This window comes from Ovis canadensis, chromosome 24, assembly GCF_042477335.2.
Source record: "Ovis canadensis isolate MfBH-ARS-UI-01 breed Bighorn chromosome 24, ARS-UI_OviCan_v2, whole genome shotgun sequence".
NCBI classification, from domain to species: domain Eukaryota; kingdom Metazoa; phylum Chordata; class Mammalia; order Artiodactyla; family Bovidae; genus Ovis; species Ovis canadensis.
In genome coordinates, this window is record NC_091268.1 from 16,598,486 (window position 1) to 16,612,172 (window position 13,687).

At 63.0% G+C, this 13,687-nt stretch overlaps 1 protein-coding gene across 11 annotated transcripts in view; it reads left to right on the plus strand.

Annotated features, from left to right (window-relative positions):
- MAPK8IP3 (mitogen-activated protein kinase 8 interacting protein 3) overlaps positions 1–13,687 on the plus strand; it is a 45,796-nt gene that overhangs the window by 23,710 nt on the left and 8,399 nt on the right. For 2 of the 11 annotated variants that reach the window (XM_069570470.1, XM_069570473.1), the window contains 9 exons: positions 1,436–1,580; positions 4,554–4,797; positions 4,958–5,060; positions 5,301–5,419; positions 10,336–10,347; positions 11,126–11,143; positions 12,287–12,344; positions 12,617–12,769; positions 13,454–13,535. In XM_069570470.1, the coding sequence (XP_069426571.1) occupies positions 1,436–1,580; positions 4,554–4,797; positions 4,958–5,060; positions 5,301–5,419; positions 10,336–10,347; positions 11,126–11,143; positions 12,287–12,344; positions 12,617–12,769; positions 13,454–13,535 (934 nt within the window). Of the gene's footprint in view, positions 1–1,435; positions 1,581–2,675; positions 2,766–4,553; positions 4,798–4,957; positions 5,061–5,300; positions 5,420–10,335; positions 10,348–11,125; positions 11,144–12,286; positions 12,345–12,616; positions 12,770–13,453; positions 13,536–13,687 lie in introns of those variants that run through there. The other 9 variants (XM_069570471.1, XM_069570474.1, XM_069570472.1 and 6 more) reach the window with 7 other exon arrangements.

A 13,687-nucleotide genomic window follows, 5' to 3' on the forward strand; every position in this document is an offset into this window, starting at 1 on the left:
GGCGGGCGGCGGAGAAGAGTGCCGTCCTGGGAGGCAGGCGGCCCCATGCTGCCCCTACCGTCACATTGCCCTGTGGCACCTGGCGACAGCCTGGCCCAGAGGACCCTGGTGTGCAGCCCCCCGTCAGAGTTGGGCCCGAGGAGAGGAGCCCCCCACACCGGAGCCCCGTGGAGGAGCAGCAGCGAGCAAAGGCTGGGAGCCCCAAGGAGGAGCCCATAGGCTGCGCTGCCTCCCTGGACGCCCGGGGCCAAGGCCTGCGGCCAGCAAACAGCCCTGGGGAGAACCATGGTGGATTTACGGACCCAGCCTGCCTAGCTTGCCATCCAGGCTCCTTCTAAGTAATGGCTGAGCCTTGTAGAAAGCACCGTCTGTCTTGGGGGACAAGGGCTGACGGAGGAGGCGCACCTCCTCTGGCTTTGTCCCCACAGAAGAGCCCCGGAGGGCACAGCCAGGCCCCAAGGATCCAGGACGCTGCTCTGCAGGGGCAGCATCCTCCTGAGCAGGACAGACAGGCAGGAAACGGGGGCCCCAGCCGCACCAGCCCCGGAGCTGTGGGGGATCCCCAGCAGAGAGCTCCTTCCTGGAGTTGTGCCCCTGGCCGTTCCACCTGCCTGTCCACCGCTTGCACCGCCAGGCGCCGTGAAGAAGGCTCCCCCCTCCAGACAGCCCAGCCTCTGAACCAGCCCCTGGGGACCCCTGAAGCGGCCTCGCCACCCCCGTCTCAGCGCCTGTGTGAGGGGTCCAGACGCCTGGCCTGACCAGGCTCTGAGCAGCATGGACTCTGCGCCGCCCCGGGCCTGGCTCTGTGCCCTCGCCACTAACAGCCCAGAGCGTCTTCCAGGGACTGACCGGCCACGGCAGGTGGCTCTGAGCTTCCATCCAGCCTACTGGACGTTCCCAGTTTGCTTGCGGAGCTTTAAAAGGAGGAACCGCTGGGAGCGAGGAAAAAACTCGTGTGGCTGCAGACAGCATGAGCTCTCTACTCCAGACCCAGGGCTCCTGATAGCAGTGACGGGACAAGCAGCAGGGGAGAAAGGTTGACCCCTCCTGACCCTTGGAGGCAGAAGCTTGGCCAAGGAGAAGCCAGTCGTGCCGCCGGCGGAGCCACAGGGCCGCCGCAGGCCCTGCCGTGCAGGCCTCTGTCTACAGTGGACGCAAATGAAGGGGTGGTGACGCTGCAACAGGGGGATGGAACGAAGGACCACCGCGGAGCGGAGGTGCCCCGGGCGAGTGAGCAGGCTAGTCAGCCCGGCTGCAGTCAGTGGGGGTCTCAGGCGCCGGGCCCAGACCGTCACGGCCTACTCAGCCCTGGACAGGGGCATCCGGGGGAGCAACCCTAGCTGCACCGTGGGTGCCCGTGCGTCCAGGAATGGTTTGCAGCCCTGCCTCGGGAGCCCCTCCTCTAAACCCTCCCTGTCCTCTCTCTGCCTTTCAGCAGGAAGGAGCGCCCCACGTCCCTGAGCGTCTTCCCCCTGGCCGATGGCTCGGTACGTGCACAGATGGGGGGCAAGCCCGCGCCTGCGGGGGACCACTGGCACCTGAGTGACCTCGGCCAGCTGCAGCTCAGCTCCAGCTACCAGGTTTTGTAGCCGTGCCGCGGAGTGGGGGCCCCGCCTTGCCCCACTGTGTCCAGGAGGGTGTTGTCCGCACGGGGTCCCGGCCGCTCTGGGAGTCTGCCTGTGCTAGGGCGAGCCCAGGGCAGGGCTGAGCACAGCGACCATCCCTCACCACACCCCAGACCAGGCTTCTCCCCGCGCGTGGTCCTGGTGTCCCAGGTTTGCGCTCCAACTAGGAGAAGGCCGGAGGCCGGGGGTAGCTTCTCTTCTCTGGGCTGTTCTCCCTGGCCCGCCTGTACTGATGACCTCCAGGCCCAAGCTTGAGAAGGTGGACATCCGGGCTGCCCAGCTTAGTGAGCAGCGCCCTGCCCCCCAGCACTGGGGTCCCACAAGGCCAAGGGCAGGCACTCATGCAGGGCTCCCCGGCACTGTCCGCGTGTCTTGGTCTGTGGGCTGCATCAGCCTGGAGAAGGCAGGCCACGGACCTCCTGACCGTGAAGAGGCCACCTTGTGGGAGATGAGGCCGCCCTGGGTCTGGTGATGCCCCTCCGAGGCCGTCAGAGGGTGCCTGTGGGCGGCAGAGCCTTTGGCCTCCAGGTCAGGGGTGGACCCGGGCCCAGGCCTCCCTGTAGCTTCCCCCCGGCCTTGCAGCACCCGGCCAGGCCTCAGGAGGCTGCCAGCTACCAGCTGTGTTGGAAAGTGAGCCCACTCGCTCTGCGTTCATTCTGTGGAGTGAGCCTCGTGCCCACCAGTTACTGAGGGTCCCGCCGGCAAGTGGGGTCTGGGCAGAAGGCTCCCCAGGGCTCCTGCCGAGCGCGTGGGCCTCAGAGCTGCAGGTGGGGCGGCCACCTGGACCGCCCCTCACGTCCTCACCGCGTCTCTCCTCCTCCTGCGTTGTCTGAAATCGTACTCTTTTAATAAACCATAGTCTTTTATGTTTTAGTTCATAGGTGTGTTTTGTTTGATTTCTTTTAACAATTACTTTTAAGTTCTTTTTATTTTATGCTGTAGGTTTTCAGGTTTTCCTAATTTTTAAATTTGTTTTGTTGTTTTTGTTTTGTTTTTTGTTTTTATGTACTGTACTTTCAGTGTTTTAACCAAACAGTTGTGGCTCCTCATGGGAGGCACGGCCGCTGGGATGTGGGATTTGGAGTGGCATTTGGAGGCCACTGCTGCACGTTGGTGTTAGAGGTTGGCAGGTTTCTTTAGGTAAGTAGTGGCCAGGGAGTGTCCTGTGGGTAAGTGGTGGCCTCTTGTAGGGCAACGGACAGCTCGGGGAGCCAGGGAGGCCTGGTGATGCCGCCTCACCCTCGCAGTGATCACCAGGGTCAGGAGGCCCAGGGAGCAAAAGTGTTCAAGTCACAGACAGGCAGGGAGCATGGCCGTTGAGTCAGGTGGTCTGGAAATGTGTGCTTCCGTGTGGCGTGGGCTCACGTGGCGCCCCGTCCTTGTGAAATCCCGGGACAGCAGCCTCACGTACTGGCCTCCTCGGGCACCAGCAGGAGCCCCCTCCCCACCATGGATCACCCACGCGCCTCTGTCGCGTGGGTGGACAGAGCACAGGGGGCCGTCACAGGGGCCCACAACATGCACAGTGCTGTGGGCAGGAGAGGGTTTGTCCTTTACAAATGGGCCCTAGCCTGCAGAGCCCAAAGCCAAATCAAAAGTGTTTGCAGGCGACCTCTCACCGCGGCCCATTGGCAACGCGGCCAAGTGTGTGTGGCTGGGGGGCTGTCCTGTGCCCTGTGGGGTGTTGTGGGCACCCCACCTCCACCCACCCCCAGCTCTGGCTCTGACCACCACAAATGTCTCCAGACACCACCAAGTGTCCCCTAGGGACACAGCACCGGGACGAAAGCCCCTCCTAGCGGTGACGCAAATGGTGGAGGAGTCTCAGCCCAGGAGGGGTGGCACCCGGGGTGACCAGGCGGGGCAAGGCAGATCTCAGAAGTTCCCAACCAGCTCTGACCCCCGGTCACCTGGAGGCGGCCCCAGGAGCCCAGTCGGCCTTGCTTAGTTACAGGCAGGAGTCCCAGCTTTGCTCCAGCTTCACGGAGAAGGCTGTAGCCCACCATCAGGTCCTCTGGAAGCACCAAGGAGAATGTGTGCCCGGAGGGGACACAGGGCTGTCCCCCCCCAGAGACTGTGCCCCTTCTCTGTACAGGCGAGAAGCTGCGGGCCCCGGGCTCAGTTCACAGAAGATCAGGGGCTGCTGCTACTGAGGTTCCCCAGGAAAGATGGATGGAGGGGAGCACAGTATTCAGTGTGTTCTGTCTCCAGGGAGATCCTTAAGGTCGCCAGTCGACAGCAGTTTTTACTAATGTGGTCTTTTTGCACTCCTGAAATATTTGGGGGACATCCCATTCTGCGGAAGTCGGGCTTCAACTTGTTTGCACTTGCGTGGGTGTCGAAGGCAAACTTCAGTTCAGCTGGGCCGTGGAGGTTAAGTGAAGCCCGTCCCCTGGTGTCTCTTTGTTGGGGAGGGGCCACCGCTGGCAGAATTGGGGTGTCACAGCCCCTGACTGTGGCCGGGGCAGGAGGGGTCCGCCCTCTAGGGCCTCGCAGAGGAGCGGTAACTTGGTCAGAAGGCACCCCGGCCTCCCCAGCCCCCTCCCCCGCTGGGGGCCCTCTGCCCTGCCCTGGGCTGTGGCTTAGCTCCGTCCACCCTCCAGCTGCAAGGGGCTACCTGCCCCATCCACATAACTTCGTGTCTGTCCTGGGGAAGCCTTTTAAATAAGCTGTACCTGCCCCTGGAGAGCCAGAGGCTTCAGCCAGATGAGCCGAGTGACAAGAGGAGTCAGCCCGGTGGGAGAGAAGTGCCCCCCGTCCCGTTCACTCTGGCCCCAAGTGCTGTGTTACTGCAGGGTGACAAAGACCCCAAGTGAGGGGGCCTCGAGGCAGTGGACGTCACCTGCCCACCCACCCTGAGCGGTCCAGCCGGCCTCCCGGGGGCGAGACCCGCGCCTCGAGCCTCCCTCTATCTGTGTTTGGCCCCAGTGTCCACAGGACGAGATGTCCGAGTCGGGCCAGTCCTCAGCAGCGGCCACGCCCAGCACTACGGGCACCAAGTCCAACACGCCCACATCCTCCGTGCCCTCGGCCGCAGTCACGCCCCTCAGCGAGGGCCTGCAGCCACTGGGCGACTACGGCGGCTCCAAGAACAGCAAGCGGGCACGGGAGAAGCGTAACAGCCGCAACATGGAGGTGCAGGTCACACAGGAGATGCGCAATGTCAGCATAGGTACTGCGCCCGGCCCCCCAGGCCCCCAGAAGAACCCCCCCGACCCTCCCGCCCACGCTGGCCTGGCCTGGGGTCTCTGGACAAGGGGGCCCCAGGGCAGCCACAGGGAGTGCCAGGAGCCGCTGGCCACCCCCAACCCAGGCTCCACTGTGTCCCCCAGGCATGGGCAGCAGTGACGAGTGGTCTGACGTCCAGGACATCATCGACTCCACCCCAGAGCTGGACATGGGCCGGGAGCCTCGCCTGGACCGCACGGGCAGCAGGTGCTTGCTGGGCCCAGAGCCCGTGCCGGGGTCGGTGCCCCCAAGGGAGGTGCCTGTAGCTCCTCGGGCGGGAAACACCTGGGGTGCTGACCCAGCACCTGCCACTCCTGCCCCTGTGCCCCCACAGGGTGCCCCATGCCCGGTCCGGCGGTGCTGGCGTCGGCAGCCCCGCAGGGCGCCCCATGCCCGGTCTGGCGGCGCTGCCCGCTCACTGGCCTCCCTCACCGTGTGTCTTCGCAGCCCGACCCAGGGAATCGTGAACAAGGCTTTCGGCATCAACACCGACTCCCTGTACCACGAGCTGTCGACGGCGGGCTCCGAGGTCATCGGAGACGTGGACGAAGGGGCCGACCTGCTAGGTAACACCGCCATCCCCGGGCCTGCTGTGGGTGCTCGTTTGTGATGAGGGCAGAGTCTCTGTGAGAAGTTCTTTTACCAGCTGTAAATGTGGAGGGTGCCGCCCTGCGGGGTTTGCGGTGCTCACAGAGTTGAGCCACTAATTGCAGACGACACCGTCACCCCAAGAACAGTCCTGTCCCTGGTAGTCCTCAGCGGCCCCTGCGCCGAACCCCTCCCACCTTCAGGAGATGTTCTGGGAGGGTGGCTGTTGTTAGCTCTTCAGTTCGCGAGGAATATGCCCAGACAGTCAGTGCCCTCCATGAGTCTGAGATGGTGCAGGGAGAGCCCATGTAGCCCCGAGGCCGGGCTGGGGCCCTCAGGGCAGTGGTGGCGAGGCCTGCAGTCTCCCAGGTTCCGCCCCACCTCTGGAACCGGCACGTGTCCAGAGCAGAGCCTGGAGAGGCAGCCTTGTTCCTAAAGCGTCCATCCCGCTCCAAGCCAGCGAGGCGGGGGCCGGGCCGTGGTTCCGGTGCGTCCCCTCCCAACCCCCGGGGGGTGGGTCCTCTCGTTTCTCCTTGGGCTGGGGCAGCAGCTGCAGCCTGCACCGCTGCTCCATCTGGACGTGTGTCCAGCGGGCTGGTAGCGATCCTCCAGCGGCATCTGGGAGCCCTGCCTTCTGACGTGTGATGGTGTTTGACCAGCTGCTGCTCGAGGAGGCAGGGCTGTCCAGCATCCCGGAGTTTTTTTTGTCAGTCCTGCTGCTGCTGTCTCTCCCCTGACAGACACGCCTGCGGGCGCTCGGGGCATCTCCACAGCGGGTTCCCGTGTGGACAGTGCCGCCCAGCTGGCCTGCCAGTTGCCCACACCGCCGGGCCTGACCCACAGATGAAGGGGGCCCAGCTGGCATTTTCAGCCGGCACAGCCCCGCCTCCTGTGTCTAGTGGTTCCCAGGAGCCGCCTCTTACCCAGGGTCGGGGCTGCGGGCTGCCGCAGCACCGGGGCTCAGCACCAGCACAGCTGTGCCCAGCTGTGGGTGAACAGTCATGTGCATTGGGGCGCGGTGAAACACACACATGAAACTCACCACCGTCTCGGCTGTCAGACACACATTTCAGGACTGGGAAGTACGTTCACACTCCATGCAGGAAGACTGAAAGCGTCCCCTCTAAGATTAGGGACAAGACAAGGATGCCCACTCTGGGCAGTAAATATTTTAAATGGAATCTTTCTCCTAAGCATTATATAAAAATACATATTTTTAAATATAAAAAGCTATTAGTATTCAAAAAAATCTACTAATTAGGAATAATCACCTTTAATATTTTGACATCTTTCTGCTCTTTTTTACATATTTCAGCTAATATCATATAAATTTAATTTTTAGGCATTTTTCTCAATTTTTGAAAAAGGGTACATGCTGGTAATAACGTTAAATAATTATCACACCCTGCGGACAAGAGAATAAACACCAAAGCAGCTCCCCCGCCCTCGCCGTGTCATGACGAGAGATCCCCTCACCAGCACGTGTGCCCAGAGTGTGGGGCGGCCACGTACGTCCAGCCTGTTCTCTGTGCTGATGCTAATATTCCCCCGAATGACTAAGATTCCATGGCGCGTTTTACCTTCCTTATCTTCACGTCACTGCAAGTGACCTGATGGGTTCCATCTTGGTTCTAAATTTTACAGTTCGACTTCCACTCTCATAGCCACTAGCGAGCTTAGGTCTTTGCCAGAGTGTCTGGCGATGTCTTCAGGAGAGGTTTCTAGACATGGGTCCCCCCAGGACAGGTGTGGACTCGGGGACGGGCGGCAGGCCGGCAGGGACGGGTGCGGCTGGGAGGAGGCACCTGGGTCCAGGCTGTGGTCCCTGGAGCGAGCGCCCTCCTGCCGGGGAGGCTGCGAGGGGCTGCGGGCAGCCTCGTGCGCGGCAGAGCTTTCGCACCAGGGCCCTGCCCGCTTGGAAACCGTGCAGGCACAGGACACTGTGCGCTTCCCTGTCGGGGGTGGAGGCCCGCTCCTGGCCACGCTGATGGCGGGGGGTCTCAGTGACGACGCTGGGCCCCGGGCCTCGTGCCTTTCCCCGTTCGTGTCATGTGACAGGATCCCTGCGTTCATCACGGTCCTTACGAGAAGAGGGACGCCAGCTCGCTCCATGAACGGCCACCATTGACCCCTCGCACTGCTGGTGGCCCACGTCCCAGATGAGGAAAGCAGGGTCACAAGGGTGAGGTGTGTAGGCAGAGCCAGGACTTGACCTCACACCCAGCCCGGGCAGCGGCCCTGCCCCGACCAGCAGCTTTACAGAGGTGGGATGTCCACGCCACGCAATCTGTGCGCTCCTCACTGTGTGACTTCTGAACACTTCACCCGCCACCCCGAACAAGCAGCGGTCCCCGCAACCTCCCCCGACCCCGTGCCGCTGTTCCTCCACCTGTCTGCAGACATGCCTCCCTGGGCACTTTATGTCAGTGCGTTTTGCATCTGCCTGCCTTCACTTAGCAGAGTGCCTTTGAGCCTCATCCGCGTAGGAGCGTGTCAGGATCGCCTTCCTGTTTTGCCGCTCAGTAGCGTTCCAGTGTGTGGACAGACCACACTTCGTGCTCCGTTCAGCCACCGAGGAGCATTTGGGTCGTCTCCCTTTTGGCTGTCGGGACTGAGGTTTCTGCCTCGCTTGTGGCACCTCACCTGGTTCTTAGAGATCGCTGGAGCTCACAGGCCTCCCCGCTCCCTGGCGGCTCTGGGTGGCCTGCCCGTGTCGATCCCTCCCGCTGGCCAAATCTCCTGCCCCACGGCCCCAGGCTGCAGGGCTGGCCCCTCCCTGCCATGCCCACGGCTGCAGTGCTGATGGCGGGTCCACTCTCGCCGTGTGGCCGTCCCTGCCCTCCCACCTCGGCGCCTCCCGGGCTGGCAGATGCTGTGGCGCTTGGCCACCTCCTGTGGTTCAGGTGGCACCGCCCTGGATGTCAGTCCCTGTAAACCGCACACCAGTGAGTGTTACCTGGAACCGCAGGACTGAAGCCGTAGGTGAAGGTGGGTCGCCAGCCCCCAGTGTGATGCGCACAGGGTTCCTGGGGCTGGCTCCCTGGAGTGGGGGTGCCTGACCTGATCTTCCCACGGGAAGCCCTAACTAGCACCCCAGATGAGTCTGCTCCGAGGGGCTGCAGGGAGAGCTGTCTTCTCAGCTAGAGGGTGCGACCCCGAGTCCCGGCACTTTGTCAGGTGGAAGGCCTCTTGGGCACCACTCAGCTCTGCTGGAACAAGACCCTGCTCCTGGGGGTGATGGGCCTTTGGGGGCCTTTCTGGAGGCTTCAGTGTGAGGGGCACAGGCAGGGCAGGCAGCCCTGAGGAGCTGAGGAGGGTGGAGAGCTCTTGGGACGTGTGGACGGAGCCCTGGAGCGTGGGGCCGGCCCTGTGTCCAGGGATGAGCTGGACGGTTGAGCTGGGGCTCTGCTCTTGTGCCCAGAGTCCGGCTCAGCTGGGGGACGCGTCAGCGACGGGAAGCCCGGTCCCCCGTCACTGACGCCAGAAGGTGCCCGATTGTGGCTGACTCAGCATATGTACTAGAGTCGTTGAATAGCCACTTGGAAAAAATGAAGTCTAATCTAACCTCACACTGTGCACATAAGTAATTTCTAGGTGGATAAAGATCGAAACTTAAAAATACAAGGATAACAGAACTGGAAGAGGATATCGGAGAGTATTTTCATAATCTGCGCCTCTCTTCATGGCCAAAGCCTATATATATATGGTCTCTATCATTAACATTAAAAGAAGTAACATACAACAGGAAATGAGTAGAGAAAAAAGTAGGACATTCACAGGACCCACAAACCTGAAAAGCTGCTCAACTTCAGGAATAACACAGAAATGAACCGTGAGAGTATAGAGATAACTCTCTTTCCTCAAATGATTGATGAAAATGAAGCGGGTGCTGTCTGTGCTGCGGTGGGAGCTGATGGGTGACATGGAGGCCATCTGGGCCTGCAGGAGCTAGGCCACTGTTCCTCCGATAGGGCCAAGCATGCCCACAGGAGCCCGTGCACGTGCTGTGGTGCCTGCACAGCCCTGGGTCGAAACGCCTATCAGAGGAGCTGCGGCAAACAGTGGGGCGTCTCCACGTGGATGCTTTCAAGGTGATGGTTGGAGCGTTGCCCAAGACGATGGAGAGTGTGGTCGAGATTTTGTTTTTTAAACAGTGATGTCTGTGTAGAAAGAGGTCTGAGAAGAACACCAGGTTCTGGAGGCAGCGACTGTGGCGCCTCCAGCAGAGTCCGTCGCTTGTCACTTCTGTCGGGTGACTACACCATTTCTCTCTGCGTGAAGTGAACCATATGGAAGCGCACCATTCCATCAAGTCTTCAGCTGGGTAGCGGGGAGCAGTGTGGCACAAAGAAGGGCCACCCCACCCCATCCTGACTCAGTGATTTCCTCCTGGCAAAGGAGAGGGCCCTGGTCGTCTGGCAGTCCTTGACCTGAGGTCTTGCCCTTCACCTAGACCTGGGCTGGCCCAGGCCCCCCGCCCCCGAGCCCAGGTCCGTGTCGGCAGCTCACCCACTCTGGGGGTGCTTATGAGGCTGGACGCCCAGCACCCACCAAAGCCCCCAACACGGGCTGGCCTCAGGGGTGGGTGGCCCTCCTGATGGGTGGGGGGAGCAGAGAGGGCCACGCCCACCCCAGGCCCGGGTACTGAGGGCCGTGCTGTCCTAGCCTCCCCTTTCCCGCGGGGGCCCTGCCTTGAGTGGCAGTTGGCACCCACGGGCCTGGGGGTGTCACCTCATACTCTTTCGGGCTCTTCAACCCGAAATGGCCGGTCACTGCTGCTTTTTCTTTAACAAGAGTCTCTTGATTCTGCTGGTTTCAGTCACCAATTGACCTTTGTCGCTTCCTCCCCACCCCACCCCCCGGTCTCTCCGTGCCTCGCTGGACGTGGCTGCAGGGGAGTTCTCAGGTGTGTATCTCTGCTGTCACCCTCTTCCCCGCGGTGGCATCCCGATGGAGGGGTGGCACCCTGGGACACCCCAGCTGCAGCCCGTCCCCACCCGACCCCGGCCCCAGCCACCAAGGCACGCATGCCTCTGCTGCCAGCCCACTGCTGCTCCGAAGCTTGTTTTGGTTTGCTCCACTGGCCTGCGGACAGGGACCTCGACAAGTGAGGGGGAGCTGCTGCGCGCTGGACCCGGCCTCTCCTCCGAGGCTGTCTCTTCAGCTTCCACAGGGCCGAGAATTAACGATACCGCGTGCGGGCCCCATGCTGTGGTGTCTCCCCTCTGTCGGGTGCAGCCTGGAAGTCAGGGGTCCTCTGCATGGGGCGCGTGGGCCACAGTCTGCCCGCCTGCTCTCAGCAGAGGCTCTGGGGCCCTGACCACCCTCAGGTGGTCATCTCCCACACACCCACTCGAAGGCACTGGGCCTGGCACAGCTCCCCCTCGTTTGCAGAGACCCCACCCTTAACCCCCACCTCTCCCAGGAGGTCACTGTCAGAGGTCCACTGGGCTGCCCTGAGGGCCCCTCACCGCTCGGCGCTCCTGGCCTGGCAGGCCTCTCCGTCGCCCAAGGGTGACCTTTCTGCCCCGCCATCCCGCTCCCGCAAGCACCCCAAGCCTGACGAGCAGCAGCCCTGACGTCCCCCGCCCGCTCGTCACGCGGGCTTAACGCGCTTCTCTTCTCTCCCTCTCCTCCTCCCGCCCTGCCGCCTGTCTCCCGTGGGACTGGGATGGCGCCCATAGTGCGTGATGATTTTTTTGGTAAGGCCGAGGCCCCGGTTCAGTATGCATTTCCCTACTTCTGGCTTCCTCTGCCTCCCCAACACCCCCTCACGCTTCCCGAGCCATTTGCTTTGTTGAGCCTGATGGGGGGCGCGTGGGGGCAGCAGGGCCGTGGCTTCGGGCGGGGGTATGGGGCCTCCAGCAGGCGTGGCGAGTGGATACCTGACCCCTTCAGAGCAGGCCCTCGATGGATTGAGGGGGGCCTCAGTGTCTCTGAGCCTCGTTAGTTCAGAAGGCCTGCGCCCAGGGCCAGCTGCGTCCCACCTGAAGGGCAGGCAGGCCCCGCTGGGGACGGGGAGTTGGGAACGGAAACAGCAAGGGATCCAGGCTGGGCACACTGCGGGGTCACCTCACGCTGCGGCCGCGTTAGGCTGTGGGGCGAACTGCGCAGGAGGCTGTCCTAAAGGATCAGCTGTGCTCTGGGGCTTTGTGGCCTCCTGGGTCCCCACAGGCACCACCCCGAGAGCGCTGCCCTCCTCACTCCCACCTCTGCCCCCTGCCGGCCCTGCCCTCGGGCCAGGTCCCAGGTCTGCTCCCAGCCCGCTGAGGGCCGTACCTGCCATGGGCCATCCCTCCCCCTGGGCCCGGGGCCCTGTCCCATCACCACAACTGCAGCCTCTGTGCTCCTGAGGGAGGGTGGTGACGCTGGGCGGGGCGGGCAGAGATGGAGGAGGTTGTGCAGAGTCCTCTCGAGGTGCCGTCCAGGCCCTGCTGGTGCGCAGACTTCATGTCAGTAGACAGCCGCAATCCCCATCGCTGAGCTCTAGAATTCAGCCCAGGGCTGCGGTGTCCACCAGGACCCGGGGACCTGCCCAGTGCCCTGCAGAGGTCAGGCCAAGACCCCACGAGCTCACATGCAGCAGGTCCCTCCCCGACTGCATTGCTTGGTGGAGAGCCTGCGCCGTGACCAGCAGAGGCCTCTCCCGGGATGGCCCAGCCTGGTGTCTTCCTGCAGTTCGGGCCTCTGGTCCTTGGCCCCTCGCGTCGGCCCCTGGGGTGGGGTCCTTCCAGCGTGGGCTGCACCCCCTCCCCCAGGGGGACGTTTGTTACTCTGAGACAGGGATGGGCATCAGGGTCTGGCTTCACCAGGCACATGTGACAACTCCGTGCCCTCTGTTTCAGGAATGGGCAAGGAAGTGGGGAATCTGCTGCTGGAGAACTCACAGCTTCTAGAAACCAAGTAAGAATGCCCTCCCTTCACGGGCCAGGGGCTCCTGTAACAGCTACAGCCACCCAGCCTGCAGGGTGGCCTGCAGGGAGAACCTGGACCCACTAGACTGAGCCCACCCTCCTGGAGGGTGGCAGGGGTCACAGCCTCTCACCACCACCTGTCACCGCTCATTCACTTTTGGGACCAGGGTGTATGTGCTCAGATCACCAGGGTGGGCAGCCACCTCTGAGAGCCCATCCCTTAATGCACACAGCAGCTCGTCTTTCTCTGCCTTTTCAAAGAAACGCTCTGAACGTGGTGAAAAACGACCTCATCGCCAAGGTGGACCAGCTGTCGGGGGAGCAGGAGGCGCTGAAGGGGGACTTGGAGGCCGCCAGGCAGGCCAAGCTCAGACTGGAGAACCGCATCAAAGACCTGGAGGAGGAGCTGAGGAGGTGGGCGTGACCCGTGGGGCGGGGCTCCCGTGGGGGCGGGGCCGGGCATGGAGGGCGGGATCCGGCCCCGCCCTGGGCGCGCTTTCCTGTCGCCTGCGGGAGTCCTGCACGAGGGACAGCGCTCCCTCCTGGGTGTCCCTCATCCAGCGGCTGAGCCGGCCCTTCCCGCCGCGCTCACACGCGGCCTTTCGCTTAGGAGGAGGGGAGAGGGGAAAGGGCCTCTAGCCGTTGTGGGTCCCGGCGATCCCCCCTGCCCTCGCCCTCAGTCAGCCCAGGAAGGGCTGGGGTACCCCCTCAGCGCTCTGCACCTCCTTGTGGCCTTTTCCTCCATCGTCACCCCGCTCTCCCGACCGGGTGCCTCTGGCTGTAGACAGGAAAGGGAGGTGTGAGGGGCGGCCCGAGGCAGGGGGCGCCTGTGCGGGGTCTGTGGGGCTCAGGGCCAGGTCTCCCCTGGCCAGCACTGCCTTCCCACCAGCGCTTGGCCGGGTGCCTGGAGGTCCTGTTCCTTGGCCGGGCTTCGGGGAGCACATGGGCAGGGGTGTGGGGGGCCCCAGGGCTCCGGCAGGAATGCTCAGGGCCTATAGCTTGAGGGGAGAGCCCTGCGAGCAGCTGAGAGGTGGGATACAGCCCCGTGGGTGCCCTAGGGGGCCTCACTGCCGCCCCACTCCCGTCCTCATCCCACAGAGTGAAGTCGGAGGCCATCACTGCCCACCGTGAACCCAAAGAAGAGGTGGAGGATGTAAGCAGCTGTCTCTGTACAGAATTGGTATATTCCACTATTAACGTGCAGGGCGTGGTGGGGCGCGGGGGCGGGGCGGGGCGCGGGGGCGGGGCGGGGCGCAATGGGGCGGTCAGCGGGATGCCCTAGTTCCAGTCTCTGGGCCCTCTTCACATCTCCTGTGTGAAGCCTGCACCCAG